The 17,901-nt window shown below is 37.4% G+C and overlaps 1 protein-coding gene across 7 annotated transcripts in view; it reads right to left on the reverse strand.

Annotated features, from left to right (window-relative positions):
- SMOC2 (SPARC related modular calcium binding 2) overlaps positions 1-17,901 on the reverse strand; it is a 134,531-nt gene that overhangs the window by 80,624 nt on the left and 36,006 nt on the right. For all 7 annotated transcript variants that reach the window (XM_090135468.1, XM_090135467.1, XM_090135472.1 and 4 more), the window contains one exon: positions 9,293-9,464. In XM_090135468.1, the coding sequence (XP_089991594.1) occupies positions 9,293-9,464 (172 nt within the window). The remainder of the gene's footprint in view (positions 1-9,292; positions 9,465-17,901) is intronic.

Below are 17,901 nucleotides of genomic sequence, written 5' to 3' on the forward strand. Positions count from 1 at the left end.
TTCCTAAACAGCTCGATGTTCTAAAAGCCTCCTATTTGTGGATGATCTAATATGCTTTAAAATCAACAATGACCAAATTTAGTGAAATATAAAATTCAAGTCTGAACCCTTGTTTTGTGTTATATAACCATGGAAACGTTTTAAAGCTGTTGGGCATTACTATGCTTCAGAATACCCATGAGGAAGCTCTTTTATCAAGCTGAGCATCTGAAACTGTGCGTAGCCAAAACATGATTCCTAAATCTGCTTTTTTATTTCATCAATGTAGTACCACAGGGGAATAACTTTGAGATTCAGAGATGCAATCCAAACCTTTTGAAAGAATGTAACAGGAATGTCAAGTTAAAAAGACGACACATAGAATACTCTTCTTCAGAATATTAATGGATGTTAGGTTATTCATTCAAAGGTGCTAACTTCCTCCCAAATAAAACATTACTGAAGCCAAAACAAGTTGTTACATTATTATTTAGGATACATTTATAAGATTATATCTGATCACCTCATTTTCTGCCCTGGGTGTAGCATCTTCTGAACCTACTGCCGGTTTCAACCTGATTTTCTAAAGGAAAGAAAGAATTCAAGACACTTAAGGGCTAGACTTTTGTAACAGTTGAAAAAGGTCTGAAAAAAAAAAAAAATGGCCGAAATGAGACATTATTTGCCTTTACATTCAGACAATGGGAAAAACTAATCTTGCAGATATAAATGCCCACTGTAATTTTGAATTATGTTAACGGATGACTCAGAGAGAACACATTCTTTCATCTCCAGGTAAATGGACTTCTACATCCCAGAACTTTGCTGGAAAAAAAAAATACTCCTGGCATAGAAACTGAGCATGAGTACCTTAAATTATCTAATTTGGACAGTATTAAATGTCAAACTGGGCTAACACAGGGCTTGATGGTTTTTAGCACAGAACATTGGCCCATGCGTTGATGGTACCACTATGACTTAGCACCAAGACTGGAAAGGCAACCAGAGGTTACTCAAAGACATATAGAGCCTGAGGGAATTAACTGAAGACAAGAGTGCATGGGAGTGGACAGAATACACAAAACTGTGGAAATTGCAGTGTTGTAGCTGTTTGGACAGGTCTTTCTGAATTATCCAGGAGTCTAATGTCTGGAAGGCAGAGGTGAAATTTAATCTTAATTCTGTGCTAAGCTTTAGTATGCAACAGCAGAAGCTTTCAGCTTTAGAAGGTGGCACCAGTAGGCAGCTGTGGCATCCAGAAACAGATTCTTTCACACTTGAGGGGGTAGGAGCAGAAGAATTTCTCATTTAACACTAAGGGTGCTGTAGTACTAAGGAAATTCTGAAAACAGAATTAGACTTAGTAACAGCATAACATGGATCTTTAGTTTTATGTCTTATTTTCAACACTGAATAAAACACCAAGCTTAAAAAAAAATTCATCAATTTCAAATCTTAGTAATCTGAATAATATATCAGAGAGAGAAGTCTATTAACAGAAAGTTAAAGTTTATCTTTAAAATAATGACACAAACTCATCAAGGGTGTAAATATCACCTAAAAAGTGACTTTTTGTACAACAGCAGATCTGAGACTCCACAGGGGGATGTCAGATTCTCTCATAGAAAAATAAGAAGCTTGTCAAAGGCATAGATCAGTCTCCTTGAAAAAATTTTCACTTACTCATCTGCTGTTTCCTGCTTTGCTATATAGTTCAGTAAAAATAAAATCACCTTCCCCAGTTCCCATACAGTGAAGCAGACTTCACTTGCTGTGCGAGACACTGTGTGAGATATGGGCTTGTTATGCATTTATGCATAAAATGCACTTCACACTTTATTTAGGTATTTTGTTATTGATAGAATATGTCACTGAATATTTCAGAAATACTTATAACTCAGTTAAAGCTACTTATAAAGTGATTAATAATAAGGAAAATGTTCTCCTGAGTGCTTTCCACATATACTTCGCTCCTATGAGACACAGAAAGTGCTTCTAAATCCACATAGATTTGAAAAAGCAGATCTAGCATAGACACAGCTAATTCAAATATCTCTTGCTGTTTCAGTACAGGTTTCCCTTGCTGACCCTCCAGTGTGCTAGAATACCTATATACAATTACTTGCCCTTAGATTTAGATATACACAGTGCATGAAGCTATGGAGCTGAACTCTTTACTGAATTGTCCTAACAATGAACCAGGTTTATTCCTACCTCTGTGCTTTTCTAATTCTATACCCTTTTGCTAACTGGTAACTATTGAATGAAAGTCTAATGGGCTTCATTTGTAGGTCAATTGGCATTTAAAAGTTTCATCCACAGCACAGTTTCGTTTCCATGGCACAAACTACTCACAACATGAACATTTTCTAGGAGATCTGGCATAACGCAAGGCATATTCAATGCAGTAACTCATCATGCCTGTATCAACAAAGTGAATACATAGCAGTAGACTTTAGTAGAAGGAAACAAACATCTAACAAACTATATGTGCTCAACGTTTCAGTTTCAAAGATGCAGAGATTACTAGCTTTCTGGGTCAAAAAAGATGCCTGCACAGACATTTAGCCTGACACAGATATTAAAAAGAGACTTGCTTTGTGACAAGGACTGGCTGATTCTTTCACTATTTATTTTTATTGCTGCATTCAGAATTCAAACAAAAACAGCAAAGTCTTAGTCTAAACTCTCCCCTACAAGCATCCAACAGTGGCAGGCAGTGTGGAGTTCTTTCTGTTGTCTTCTTTTTTTCATGTTTTGCAACCACCCAGCAATGATAGCTAAGAGCTTAGATAGCTAAGCTTTAAGATAAAATAAGGAATGCTGTGCTGGAATCCTTCCTGGCACAATAATATTTCTCCTGATTTGCTAACCGTCACATTTGGAGAGATATAGTCTGACTAGAACTGAATCAAATATTTGCAATAAAAACTAAAGCTACAGCTTTCTGATATTTTACATACCAAAGGCCAGACTAGGCTTTCTGAACAGAACACTGATTTGATAAATAGTTTGGATAAGCCTAATATGGGCCAATTTAAAATTCCTGCTCTGAAAGTCTGAGAAAGCTTGGAACTACAAATAGTTGCAAGTCTTCAGTGCAGTATTATTGCTTTAGCACTACTAGTTTCTACTTCACCTAAGATTTTCACCCTGTATTCAACTTGAAAATTAAATAAAAGTTACATGACCACAAATGAAAAAAACATTTTAATTCTAAAAAGATACCCTTATTGTGCCTAAGAATGCTCTTTTATGATTTGTTCCTGTGCAGTCTGGCTTTGGCACATTCCTCGTTGAGAAATATGATCAAGAAAAATAGACTGCTTTTCAAAGAGATAAATTCCATCTCCAGTAAATTTTGGATAATATTTCAGTGTTGTTTGTGTTGTTTTCCATGTGCCAGTAGACACAAAAAAAAACCAAAGGATTTTCCACCTAAAATATTCCACACACACTTAGCACTTTATCCATTCCCATTAAATACCTACTAGAAAGCAAAATCAGAAGCCACCTCCTTCTGTTTTCAGGAATTACATAAATTATAACTTCTTCATCAAGCTACTGAATATTTTGTCTTAAATTAACGTTTTACTACAGAAGCTTGATACACAGTATAACTGAAGGCTTGGAAACAAAATATAAGGAGGCTGTAGTTGAACAGGATTTGTGTCAGGTCTGGCAGCACTGAAGTCTGGAAACTTGCAGTCATCCTACAGATTAAATGCAGTGCTCACAGTGAGAAAATGTCTGAAAAAAGAGGGGGTAGGTTCTAGCTAGAAGCATTTGGAGATACAAATCTGCTCTATAATAATATTCCTGGGAAAATATTTATTAAAAAAAAAAAAAATCTGATACCTCTTAATTGCCTCACTTTAGTATATTTTTTCCCCAGAATATTTTAAAAACTTTGCATCCCTCTTTTCTTTCCACTTTCTCCTCAAAAATGTGGGAATAGAAAATAAAAAGAGAAAAGGGAGGTAAGGAGAGGTGAAAACTGATTTTCTCTCAATCTACAGACATGCAAGCTTTCAGTATGTGTTGAGGTTTACTTTATCAATTGATACTTCGGTCCAATCCCTTTTTCACTCGCTGCAGTTTGGAAAAGAAGTAAACCAACTCGCTAAGGCTTTCTCCCTCCAAACAAAGCATTTAAGGAATATGTTCTGCTTCCCAAACGTAGCCCACAAGCCCACCTCCCAGGCAGCAGGAGGGCTGCCCAAGCTAATGTCTCTGTCCATTCGCTGACCCGAGGGATGTGCTCCTGCACTGCAAGCATGCATTGGGCCCATACCTGGCTCTCAGGCAAACCTGAGCTTGAAGGCAGCTTCCAAGGAAATATAGGATTAGGTCTGCACTCAGGAAGCATGTCCAGCATCCATAACCCTGTTCTTTAGCTATGAAGCAACAGCAACATTTCCCCAAACAATGCTTGAATTCGTGAATTATGGGACCAAGATTTATTTACAAGCCAAGAAAATCCTGTAGCTCAGTTACATTCTGCTTTCTCTTCAAAACAGGAACCATCATACCTGCAGTTTTAGCCGAAGACAGAAATTTACCTAAATTCATATTGATTCATAACATGCAAACATATACTCATCATTCATTCCATCACTATACTAATAACTTAAATGACTGAAGCTTCACACTATTGCTGAAAACTCAGTTTTAATGAAACAGAAACGCAGAGTGTTCCTCTATTCTAAGGAAAGCAAATATCAAAATACTTCTTTATGGCCAGGCTGAATCAGGCCGTGGGCAACCTGATCCAGCTGTGCATGTCCCTGTTCATTGCAGGGGAGTTGGACTAGATGACCTTTAAAAGGTCCCTTCCAAATCTAAGGATTCTATAGGAAATTCCACTCATGTTTTGATGCATTCCAGTTCTCTATTTGAATCACAAGAATGAATATACTACCTTTTGTTCTGTCTGTGATAGTCCATAGAAGAATGGCATTTCTTTCAACAACTAGGCTCTTTAGAATATCACAAATGAGTTAAGCTTAACATGTGCTATCTAGGGTTTCCAATGGAGAAAAAGGGTTTCCATAGCTGTAGCATAATAATGACATTGATCCCAAATATTTCATCAACTAGCTAGGACTAAACCTTTTTGTCATATCAATCAAATCAATCAATCAATCAAGTATTTTAAAAAGCATTTTCATTTAAAAAAAGCCTTCAATGCCACTCAGCTCCACCCAGCATCATTATTTCAGGTTTAAAAGTAATACACATTACTTACTGTCATAGGAAAAGACTTAAAAAGCCTTAATTTATCTGAAAATCCCTGCAGGAAAAATACGAGTTCATGCTTTTGAAGTTGATGGGGAAAACTTCAGTAGCGTGAATGAGCAGGGAAAAAAAAACATGGTAGAAAAATTACTTATCGATTTTAGCATAGTGAAAACTGATTGGAATCTGCAGAAATTATTTTAAGCATTCTCTCTTTTTTCTGTATCTATAATGTAAAATTTTCATTACTTAATGGAAAATATGAATGTTCTACAATGTCATTCTACAGAGACGAGACTAAATTTTACAGAGCAATTCCAATCATTTACAGGGAGGGAAAGTATTTTACAAGGAATATACAAGCTGCCCCATGAAACAAAGAAACAAAACTATTATATGTAGTCCTATATATCATAGCTTATGACATTCATCCTTAAATTTGTCAGATCAAGTCCTCACTCAATGAAGTACATACTGAACAGGTGTGTATTTATATTTGAGCTCACACAGTAGTTACCAGGACTATACACTGGATTATGGCCAGGGTTGTACTAACCACTTTGTGGGTCAAAGACCTTGATTTGTGGGTGACAGTCCCTGGTCACCTAACACAATGAACTATTAGAGAAGTTGATGGTCTGAACCACAAAGACTGCTTACACAAACCTTGTAAAAGACAGCATGCTGTAAAACCTGAGAGTTTTCACAAGACAGAATTTTCATCCAAGTTTCTCTCTGTGAAGTTTCACAGAGCCATATAAGTTTGTTTCAGGCTGGTAAGAGACCTAGCAGAGAAGAGTTTGTGCTATCCTCCTCAGAGCTAAGATGAGTTCAGGAAGGCCTAAATGCTTACAGCACCTATTTCCTCAAGCTAGGTAATACATTTTTAAAAAAGAAAACAAGACTCAAAAGAACCCTCAAACTCTAGATGAAGCACAGTGTATGTGTCTCAATACCAGCTGAAAAGTCACATAGCTTGGAAGACTGCAAGTAGGTCATTACTCAGGCTCACAGGGATTTGTTCATCCCCAGAAAAGCAGCCTCAAAATAATACTGAATGAAAAGGATGATGAGAAAGATAAATCCTCCCGAGGTTGTGCTACCCATACGAATTGATCTACCATGATACATAAGAACAGCTAGGCTCCATTCTCAGGCTGAATGGCTTTGAACCTTTTATTACAAGAGGGTGATTCTGTGCATGCTGCCTACTGAGGACCATCCCTAGTCCACAGTAACTCCCAAGCCACAAAGATAAAGTCTTAGGGAAAATACTAACTGGCCTGAGCTCAATGCATAGCAGGGATCACTCTACCAACTCACTAGAGCAGAAGTCAAACAGCATCCTGGCACTGTTTAATTTAATAATTTAGAAATAGCCTCTGTGTCTTTCTGACCTGTTTAAAAGCAAGCACGCTTCACATTTCTTCCATTTTGTTTCTTGGAATACACGGGACCAGATTTACTGTGAAGAATTTGTATGTTTGTGTAGTGGATCCTAGTCACAGGTGATGCTTTAGCAGTCCCCCTAACACAAATAATATTTCTCAGCTATCAACATACATTTATTAGATTCATAATCTTGTTGCACAGTGAACTTCTCTGTCAAGTAAATGGCAAACTTCCAGAACTTCAGAGTTCAGATTTTGTTTGGAAAAGTATTCAAGAGTGTGGATATTCATCTACAGTTTACGCAGATCATTTAAACCCTTTGAAAATGCAAAAGCAGGGAGGGAATTTCACAGCATTATAACTTATAATATAACATTTCCAAGTTTAGCAAAAAAATCCAGCACTGTGTGCAAGTGGACTGGAAAAAAAATACATATTATTGTAAAACGAAGGAAAGGAAGGAAGGAAAGGTAAGAAAGGAAAGGAGTAAAGGAAGGGAAGGAAAGGAAGCGAATGTAGGGAAAAAAGGGAAGGACTCATAACTTCCACATGCAAACATAGATGCTTCTTTCACTAACGTTAAGAACTTCAAAATCCGATTCAAAACCAATATTTTAATGTGCTATTTTTGTTGGTTTTAGGGAGACATGAACATTTTCAAAAGAATTTGTTTTCATTCCAACACAGAACAAAAACAAATGCTGAAATTTTGAAAGTTGCCCTGAATTTGAACCATCATCTTTGCTTAGTTTAATAAAAGAACTCTTCACTTCTTTGTCAGGCCTAACCTGCTGGTTAATTTCACTACTCAAAAGCAACTGGCCGAAAAGGGGTCTTAATCTGAGGATTTGCTCCACTCTCTCAGGAGAATGTTTGATTGGACTACCAAAAGTATCAATACCAAGATTGAAGCAGTTGCTAGGTCAGTGGATCATTTTTTCCTTCTCTAAAACTTGTTTTCACAGCTTGGAATATTTCTAATGATCACAGCAACGGGTAAGAAAAAAAAACAGTGACCACTTGAAAATTCGAGACTACTTTGACTGAATTAGAAATACGAAGAAAATGTTAAATAAAAATAGCAGTAGTCCCTTGCTAATTTGGGATATAATTGTATCATATATTTATGATATTGTGTGATTTTGGCAAGCGAGATCTATTGCCCAAAAAAGGAAGAAATATTTCAACATTAGAGTGATGCTTGCACTCTTTTAATCAAAAGATTAGAAGCGTCTGATTCATGAAGGCACGATGTGCATTTGTTACTGGTAACATTTAAGCTGTCTAAGGTGTCTAATGCCAGGTCTACAATTGTACTGACATGCTACACATTAATAAATACGTAGGAAATTAGTATTTCTCCAAATGCTGGCAGAAGAAACAGCCAGCGTTACAGGATACACTTTGGGTAGGGCAATTAAAGGCACCCCTGAAGAAAAAAAAAATCTTGCAGATGACATTATCAACCTGGTAAGAAAAAAAACAATAAAAAAAGCACTTTTAAAAACTCATTTTTGCTAAAGTGTATAATGTGCTAAATATAAATATGCAATGAACAGAAACAAAGCTCACAATAATTCTCTCAGTAGTTCATATGTGTAACAAAAACTTTGGCTCAGATAGCGTCGTTATGTTATCCTTGTTCACATAAGTAAATAGATCCATCAGCTAATACAATGGCTTATTATGAAAGGGCTGAAAAATGAGCACAGTGTTTCATCTAGGCAGAAGATGAGACTGAATGTCTCTTTGAAACAGTCTTGATGCTTCAGAGGCTTGCTGGAGCTAATGGAGAGAGACCATGTGGAAAACTGCCTCCTACGAGTTGAATCTGTGTGGTCCCTGGGGTTTTCTTCTCTCTCCCGCCTCTCCTTTGTGGAGAGAGAGAAAGGGAAAGTAAATCTTTATGAGTGCTGCTATTCTTACATTTTAAAAGATCATTGTGTGCACTTCAGTAGGGAACTGTCGTGTATCTCTTAGCATGACAACTGAGGTCTCTAGCACCAGCATACTCTAAAAGTGAAAAGGTTAACCTGTGAAAAGTGAAAGCGTTGGAGCTGGAGCACTAGGATCGCGTGTTGCAAAGTTTCTGCAAAGGGAAGACAGAAGAGAAGATGTAGATAGATACAGCTTGTGAGGGCTCTAAGCACCACAAACCATTTAATTAATTTTTCCAAGTTACAACATCTGAAGGTTCACACAACTTTCTGTTACATAGAAAAAAACCTGCAATTTCTTCTCACCTTTATCAGGGGGATTGTATTTTGAAGCAAACCAAAACAGCAGCAACCATTTGGACTTTATTTTACTTTTTCCTGGGCAAATTATAACATTTAGAAAACACATAGCTGAACTCTTCCTACCTCAAAATAACAAATTGCAATAGAAAAACAACTTCAGAAGGTAACAGGCTTGACAATTACTCTGAGCTTGCCCTAATGATTTATTATAGTGTAAGGAGGTGAGGGAATCATATTTTTGCTGAGGGATGAAGATTAGGTTTTTGTTATTACTATAACATTACTATAGAATCAACAAGACAAATTTCAATCTATTTGCTTCCAGGCAACTCTTAAAGTACAGTGCTCTTAGTTCTCAATATTCATTAAATTTCAAAAGCTATTTTGTCTACTATTTTGCATCATGATCAAAGGAAAATATTGAAAAATTTAGATTTGCTCACCTTTGCAGTTGCCCCTATAGGCAATTTCCAGCTGAGGATCCTTGCATTTTGCTCGTTGAAATTCACACCGGGACAAGAAAGTTCTTCCATCAGATGCACAAAGCGATTTCTGAGGAGAACCTGCACAGTCCAGGCTGCATTCTCTGTCTTTGTCTTGATCCACCCTCAAAAACTAGGAAAAAAAATAATAATGATTAATGCTGTAGGAATACTATTCTCATGTGAAAACTGCTCCATGATCCCCTCCCCCAGGGAATATGTGCAAATATTACCCAAAAATGAAAGAAAAGCTTTGTCTTTTTTGCCTATTCAAATAATGGTGTATTCAATGTATATGAGGTTGTTCAACTTCTGTTATAAGATGGTAATGACTGCATTATTTCCGAGAATAAAAACACCATCACGATTAGGGAATCTATGAATCCTCCTTTAACCATTGTGAAGCTGCAAACAGTGTCTTGGAGTCTCTAGACCAAAAAATGGTGATGGCAGAAACATTTTTCATCAGTAAAAAAATGAGACAGCAATTATAATTTTCAAATTTATTTGCCGTGGATTAACTAGCCTATAATAACAAGCTGAAGAGTCTATTCTAAAGATCTAAATAACATTTTTTTTCACCCAATTCTTATGTAAAAATATTTCCATAATATGCCCAATTGACTCAATTCAGGAGGCCTGAAGATAACATGAGCACAGTATGAGAACCATATGAAATGCAACAGATCACATTCACTCTTCAATAAAGCAAAAATTTCAGAAACATTGTATAGATACATTTGTATTTGTGTGCATGCTTGCTTATAAAAACATAAGCCAAAACTGAAGAGGGAAATGCTGTAGATAGATAGTATAGACACAACAGTGTCTCAGCTGCTATTCCAAAGAGCCTCATAATGGGCCAGAAGGAAAGACAAAACCTGAAATAGGCCATGCACTGTCCACTACGTCTCTACTCAAGTAATTTTATTCAATTTCTTGACATCAACAAAAAGTTCTGATTGTTCCATTAAGTACTGTCTGACTTATGATGTGGATCACCCACATCTGCAGTTTCCCAGGAGTCTTCCTGCCCTGGCATGGGTTTTCCATGAGGTGTAGTCCCTCAGAAGCGTTCCTGCATTAGTTTGGTTAACCCATGGACTACAATATTAATTTTTTTTTGGACTGGTATAGGGCTGTCAAGTGTCCATGCACACAGGAGAGCCCTGCAAGACCTCTGCTACCCAAATTCTTTCCTCTCTGCTCTTTACAACACAGGTTTCTCCTTTCTCAGAAATTCAACCTTATCTTCTTTAGAAGACAGTGATTGAGTATATGCTGATAGAAGTAATTAACGTTGGCCACATTTTGAATTTCACCAAACACTCCCCCCTGCATAGTTCTGCCACAGAGCAATACTAAAATCTCCTGGATGCTCAGTGGACTGGTCCTGGCAGCGAAGCATGCTTTGGTCGGACTAGATGATCTTAGTGGTCTTTCCCAACCTTACACAATTCTATGATTCTAAACTACATACACAGACAACAGAGCTTAGTGTCCTCTTGGTACTGTGAGAAGGAGGAGCAACTCACCCTGGAATGTACTGCCAAAAGCCAAATCATTTCTAATATTGCTGCATGCAATACAGAAACAAAGACAGCATGTTATCCTCTGAAAGGCTGGGATGAGGACTGAAGTGAAACCACCAAATCCTCAGAAGAATTTTTTTTATCATTTTGTAGTTTCTCAACAAACACAAAGTTATAGAGCTACCAGAAAATAATAATTCCCTCAAGCACAATGAAGCACAATGCAATGGATCTGAGAAAAAGTCTTCATTCACTGCTTTTATCAGTGCCCTTTTACCATCATAAACCTCAGGTGTGGAAATTCTGGAATTCAGATTACAAATGAAGGCCACTAGAAGAAAACTTTCAAACAAATGAATAAAAAGGATGGCAAAGAGTAGCATTTGAGCAGCGAAGAGTAGCTCAAGCTAATAAATTCACAAAACTGTTTCTACATGTAGCTCCCCTGCATTTTATTACTAAAAACGTGTATAGAGTCATAAATCTCCGTAATTTTTGTACTTGAACTGGGGTGTATTTGCATTTCCAATCACTTAATGTGACGAAATACAGATGTTTTTCTGACAACTATGCTTGAGAATGGAGAGACAATCTAAATGGTATCACTTTAATAACAATATGGTTGAAATTTTAGCGGCACAGTAATACAGAAAGGAAAGCTTCCTTTTCCTGATATTTTTAAGCATTTCTTCATTTTTAACAATAATTATTTTCAGAAGGAAATTGCTCACAAATTACGCACAAATCTCAAATCCACCTTCCTCAAATTTAGCTATAAATCTTCAGAAAGAGATGTTCCTATATCCTCAATTCAAAACCATTTTGCAGATCCATTTTGCTGACAGGAATTAACAATTAGCTGAATAGAGTGGGAAGATGACTGAAGTCATCTCTCTTTATGCGCAAAATGAGCAACAGTAAAGACCACGCATCTGCCCAATCTCAAAACGATGGTGCTCTCCAGGGCCTGGACAGATGCTCTCATGAGCTGCAGGGAGGCATGATGAGGTCCTCCAAGCTTCCCTCTCTTGCCTAAGCCAGGCTGTCAGAAGGGACAGCTTTGAAGGCATCTGCAGGACTTTGGGATTAGGCCTAGTCAGGACTATGAACAGCACTTTTCAAGGACATAGGCTGCATGGGGCCTCTGTCAGAGGGACTGGATCCAATTTACTGCTCTGCCTCAGGCATTCCAAGTGGATTTAGTGATGGCAAGTCAAGCAATCTGCCTTCTCCTATTTTGTGAAGTAAAAATCAGAGTACAGCCCTTCTCTGCTTGTAAGACTACTCCTTCCATCTCTGTAATGGCTAGGAACTTTGCCATTGTTAATTTATCCTCAGTAACATCTCTGTTGGGCAAATTATTATTTTTCAAAAGCGTAGGAAGACTTCATGACCCACAAAATGTCACGCGGCAGATCAGGGAACTGAACCCACGCCTCAGGAAAAAAAGAAACCATGGAGAGAAACAGTCTAGTTTCTGTTCTATTTTCCTCTCACACTTTCCTCATCTTTTCTGTTCTGAGCTGATGCAGGAGTTTAGATGGGTATGCCTGATGCGGACAAACCACAGTGACAGAGCGGACAGAAAATCCCCTTAATTGTCTGAGGAACAAAATCCATTCCCTTGAGAACATGATAGTCTTACAGATAAAGTTATATTTTAAAGGGCATTTATCCAAAGAGTTTTATTTAAGTATTTTATTATTTCAAAGCCTTAGAGAAGATTAGGGTAAATTATGGGTTCAAGGATATTCTAGCAACCTGGAAAAACAGAGGATGAAGATATACCCAGGAGACAAAACCACTTGAATAGCTTGTTAGTTAGCCAAACCTCACTGGAGAATTTGGGTTGTACATCTACAACAATTTCCACCAAGCTAGCGTAACTGACGGATTTAAGAGCAGGAAGGACAAAAAGGCAAGTAACTGCTAGAAAATATAGCATATGAGAGAGCCTAGGAAATGTACTTTAAATAAATAAATAAGGGAAAGAAAATAAAACCTGTGATTAAAAATTGGAAAATATCCCATTGTTATCTTTCCTACAGCAGCATATGTAGCCAAAAGAATAGATAAATATGTCACAGCTAGTAGAGACACTGAAATATGCAAGGGATAGGAGATTTGCTATATCCTTAGATATGAACAAGCAGTCAGCGACATAGAAACTGGAATCACTGATGTACATCTTAGAGTTATTGCATTATTCCTTTTCCTTAAAGAAGAAGAGTTCAGAAAGAGAGAAAGATGGTTTGAAACATGAGTCAATGTTGCTCATTCCAAATACTGGCTCTTCAATCTCTAAGTTCATTTAGCAAACAAATTTGTTATTGTAAAAAGACAAGATTCACAGAAAGACAAGCTTGAAGTAATATTTTTGTTACTTGCTGGTAGCAACCAAGATGAAGCCAACAACAGATGAACAACCTGAGCTGGAACTATTTTGAACACCCAGCAAGAAATAGACAATTATGACTAAACCGTATTTGAATGCAAATCCTTTCCAGCAGAGAGGCATTCCTGCTCCTAATGGCACAGAAAGCAGCCTAGTCAAATTTCAGAAAATTGTTTTTAACAATAAATTTCAGCTTATGCTACAGAGTATCAAGTGTGACTCCTTAACTGGAGTTAGCACTTGCTTATCCCCTGCTTTGCATTTTAATATCATCAAATATTTTTATGGTCTCCAATTTATTTCAGCCTTTTCAATGCATTATATTTTACAGTAACTGTAAATAACAGCCCAAGGGGCCTGTTATTCTACAATAGGCACTGCTTTAAATTCACACACAGTATTTCCAAGAAAAAAGGATAATGGGAATATATCAGAAGACTTCCTGCTTATTAAGTTTACCTCAGCTGATAAGACTAAAATTCACTATAAACTACATGTATCTATTTAACAGATACGAGCATAGATAAAATATTATTACAGTCATGTGTTTCAGGCAGCATGAAATTTCACTATTTTCCTTCTTTGTCACATATAACAAAGGCTCTTAATACTGTTAGAAATGAGTTCCCTCTGTTGTTTAACCAGTAGTCTCAGTGTGATTTCATCCTTCAGATACTTCAGTTTGATAACACTCAAATCATCAGATTATTTAGTTGTAGATACCCAAAACCTTCCCTTTGTTGGGGAAAATTATTTATATCACTTTATATTCCGCCTTGTTCTTGTCATTGGTCACACATCCAGGCTGGGAACAATCAGGATATTTTTCTCCTCAACCACAAGCAATATGCTGCAGTCCACAAGCCAGTTTTTTCAGTAGTCCAAGAGTAAGCATCAGATTGTTTCTTTACTGTGCCATTAAGCAGTTTATCAAGATAACATCCATAAAGTTGTTTACTACCCACAGCATAACATGCATCTTCTCTTTGTCTTACGCTATACAATTTTACGCAGAGATTTGGATTCATTCCCTCTGGAATAGATTCTGACTCCTCACCACTTTTACGGCAAAAAAAAAAAAAAAAAGGTCTTCCCATGAAAATGAACCACATGCAGATTTCTACATTTCCAGTACACAGAACTGGGATGCCACCATCTACAGTACAAAGCAACTCTCTCCACTAAGCACATCATATAACACACCATAAGAAAAAAAGGCACAAGGCTGAAAAGTCACTACCATATACATCTACAGGCCAGAAGACCAGTACAAGAAAGCAGAAAAATAAAGACCGGGGGGACAAGGAGGAATGGCTTTAAACTGAGACAGGGGAGGTTTAGGTTAGATATTAGAAGGAATTTTTTTCCACACAGAGAGTGGTGATGCACTGGAACAGGTTGCCCAAGGAGGTTGTGGATGCCCCATCCCTGGAGGCATTCAAGACCAGGTTGGATGTGGCTCTGGGCAGCCTGCTCTAGTGGTTGGTGACCCAACCTGTGGCAGAGGGATTGAAACTGAATGATCATTATGGTCCTTTTCAACCCAGGCCATTCTATGATTCCATGATTCTATGACCAGTGTTACCATTTCAACACACGAACACAGGCATCTCTGTTGACCTGAGAAAAAGCTGCCAAGAGATGCACATAGGCTGAAATATAAAAATTAGTCATTGAACTTGACTTGCAGCCTTTTAAATAGTAATGTAAAACACTGCTCCTCATTTCATGGTATAGTGCACAGCTGTGAATTGTCTTTGGTCAGAGGGCATTTTCCAATTTTAATCTGAGTAAGACAAGGCAGTATACCCTCAACTTCTTTTTTTCTTTTAAATCCATTTATTTTTTAATTTGGAATGGTCACTCTAAGAAAGTTTATTCACAGTTCTGTAGCGACGTCCTTAGCACAAAACAGGATGCGTGCATCTACCTAGCTCAAAACAAGCTATGCTCAACCTGTTTTTACTTTGCTTTAATGTAGATTTCCTGCTTTTCTTCTGCCTGTGGAGAGAAACTCCATTCTCTTCTATGAGATCAGCTTGAAGTCTGTAGATTAGGAGAAAGACAGACCTAGAAGTTTATGGATTCAGATGGTCATTCATTGGTTTTCAGCCCTTCTTCAACTTATGAACCCCTTCAATAGCCAGAGGACACCTATACCCTCCAACAACAGTAGGTACTCAAACATATTGACAAGTTTGTATTGTTACTTTTTGTGGATTCCTTATAACTGATTTACAAAACCTCCCCTCTAACTATTGCTTCACAACCTAAGATGAAATTCAGATCAGCTTATATAACAGAAGAGCACTTCAAGTTGTGGGATTGGGGTTGAAAAGTCCTGATAAACAAGCAGTAGAGAAAAGATGGATGCTAGACATTACCATTTTATTTGGAATAGACCAGCGCTAGGCTATTGCATTGAAAGGCAATTTCTTTATCTGCATCTGGTTACTGTAAGATGTTAGATAGAATGATCTGACTTGCATGCTGCTGGCATGGGAGGTCTGCAAACAAACTTTTGAGCAGCGTGCTATAAAGTGGCTCTGCACTCTGGGCTTTGTGCTGTTGAAAAATGTGCTGAACTGCAGTGATTTATGTGGCCATGCTGTTTCTGTCTGATAGCTGTCTGAAGGGCAGATGTGGAAACCTCCAAGCTAGGAATATTTTGTTCCCTCTGGCCTCATCTACAATGGGAAAATGAGTTAGACAATAGTAGTAGATATGTATATATATATGCATGTATGTGTATATACACACTTCACTGTGTACACACATCCACACATGCCGACTATAATATGTAAAGTGGTATCATTGTTTTTGTTTGAAACATGCATGTGAGTATTTAAGTAAAAACATGCTTACAGAGCACGTACAGAGCTAGACTGTCTCAGTTAATCTGCTTTAACAAAACACCACTCACTTTTCAAGATTACCTCATCACTCTTGCTAAGAATGAAGCAGAAGGTACATTTACAGAACAAACCTTACTCTCACATCAACATCATGCTAAAGCATTCCATCCTCATCCTGAAATCAGAGGAAAGTCTCAGTTCTTATTTTCCTTATTACTGAGGACTTCAGTTTACCAAATGACACATTCAAAATGACAACTTTTTAACTGCTGTACTCAACCCATCTTTGATAGATTAGCTTACCTCGTACTGACCCAATGAAGCAAAACAGTCCTTCATGACTGTTTCACGACAAAGCCAAGAGCTGCCTACTGCAAACTGTGACCTCCTTCTTCATCCAGACATACAGGACATCACCATTAAGTTACAAGCTTGTGCAGAAGAATTTAAGCAGAAAGGTGTCACGTATATGACTAATCAGATAATATAATGTTCAGTTAGAATGTGTACATTTCTGCAAGGCTTACACTATGCAAGGCTACTTGTACTTTTAATAGAGAACCTCATCAAAACATCTGTATGTCTCCTCTCCATGGTAGAGGTTTGATGAGAAGGGCTTTAGGTTTCAAAAATAATTTTTAGCATAGGTCTCCAGGAGCTACCTGTGCACCTGCAGAGGATGTACAGAACAGACAATTCTCTCTAATGCTCACTGAGGCATTGTTTTATTCAAAAGGAGCCTGTTAAACCTTTGAACACAGATCCCTCAACTTACCTCATTATTTTTCATGAACTTCTTTGTGTGTAACTTATCACATCAAACCTCTTGCCATATAAACTGTATAAAGAAGGTTGAAAACACCAGCTAGAGCATGCAGTTTCATTGAGTGGGAAGATGGGCTTGGGTTTTATGAGTTTTTTTGTTGTTGTTGGGTTGTTGGTTGTTGTTTTTTTTTTTGTGAAGAACTCATGGGTCTGAGCCCAGAGTCAGCTCCAAATTACCAACCAATTAGGGCAGCGTTTTGCTTTACTCTCAGTCTGTGGAGTATAGTGGAACTCTTGGAGTCTCACATCTGCTGATTATGAAAACATGATAAACTACACTATCATTTTGTTACAAACAGCATGGAAAATTGGTTGTTAAAAAGGACTGTGCTTCATTGACATGCTTGGCTTTAGCACGTTACTTTTTAAACATTTATTGTTTTAACAAGTATTTTGTTAAGTGTGCTTTACTGTGCTGTATTTATGAATAGATAGTGGGTCAGAATGTCAGTACATCAATCGGTTATTTCTCTTGTTGCTTCACAAATGATTAAAAGAGGCAAAACATCTCAGTTCTATATCCATGTAAACTAGAAATGAGTGAGCTGGAATTAAATCAGACTGACAGGTTCTCTTCTGCTTTGAAGAAAAGATGGACGTTAAATTATGCAATCAAAATTTGTAGTGCAATGGACAAACTATAGCAACACAGTGCAACTGCAATCCCAAATTTCAACTTTACCTTCTCACCAGAAAAGCTCCTCCAAGCAGCTTAAAGAGATTTTGGGTGATCTTGGTGGCCCCTTCTTTTCTACTATGAAGGAAATATTTTTGCAAGGCTGGGAAGAGAGAAGCTACAACCAATTCAAAGAACGATTGGGAGAGGAGGAGAGAGTGAATTTTGTAAGGGTTCAAAAGTGCCGGTTCAGTAGATTTTTCTTCTATTTATTATACTTTCAATTGAAATTTAACTGAATTCCTTTGATCTCTAGATACTTAGAGGAGGGTACCAAAGAAGAGCTT

The sequence above is a fragment of the Phasianus colchicus genome, chromosome 2 (genome assembly GCF_987193195.1).
Source record: "Phasianus colchicus chromosome 2, bPhaCol1.hap1.1, whole genome shotgun sequence".
In the NCBI taxonomy this organism is placed as follows: domain Eukaryota; kingdom Metazoa; phylum Chordata; class Aves; order Galliformes; family Phasianidae; genus Phasianus; species Phasianus colchicus.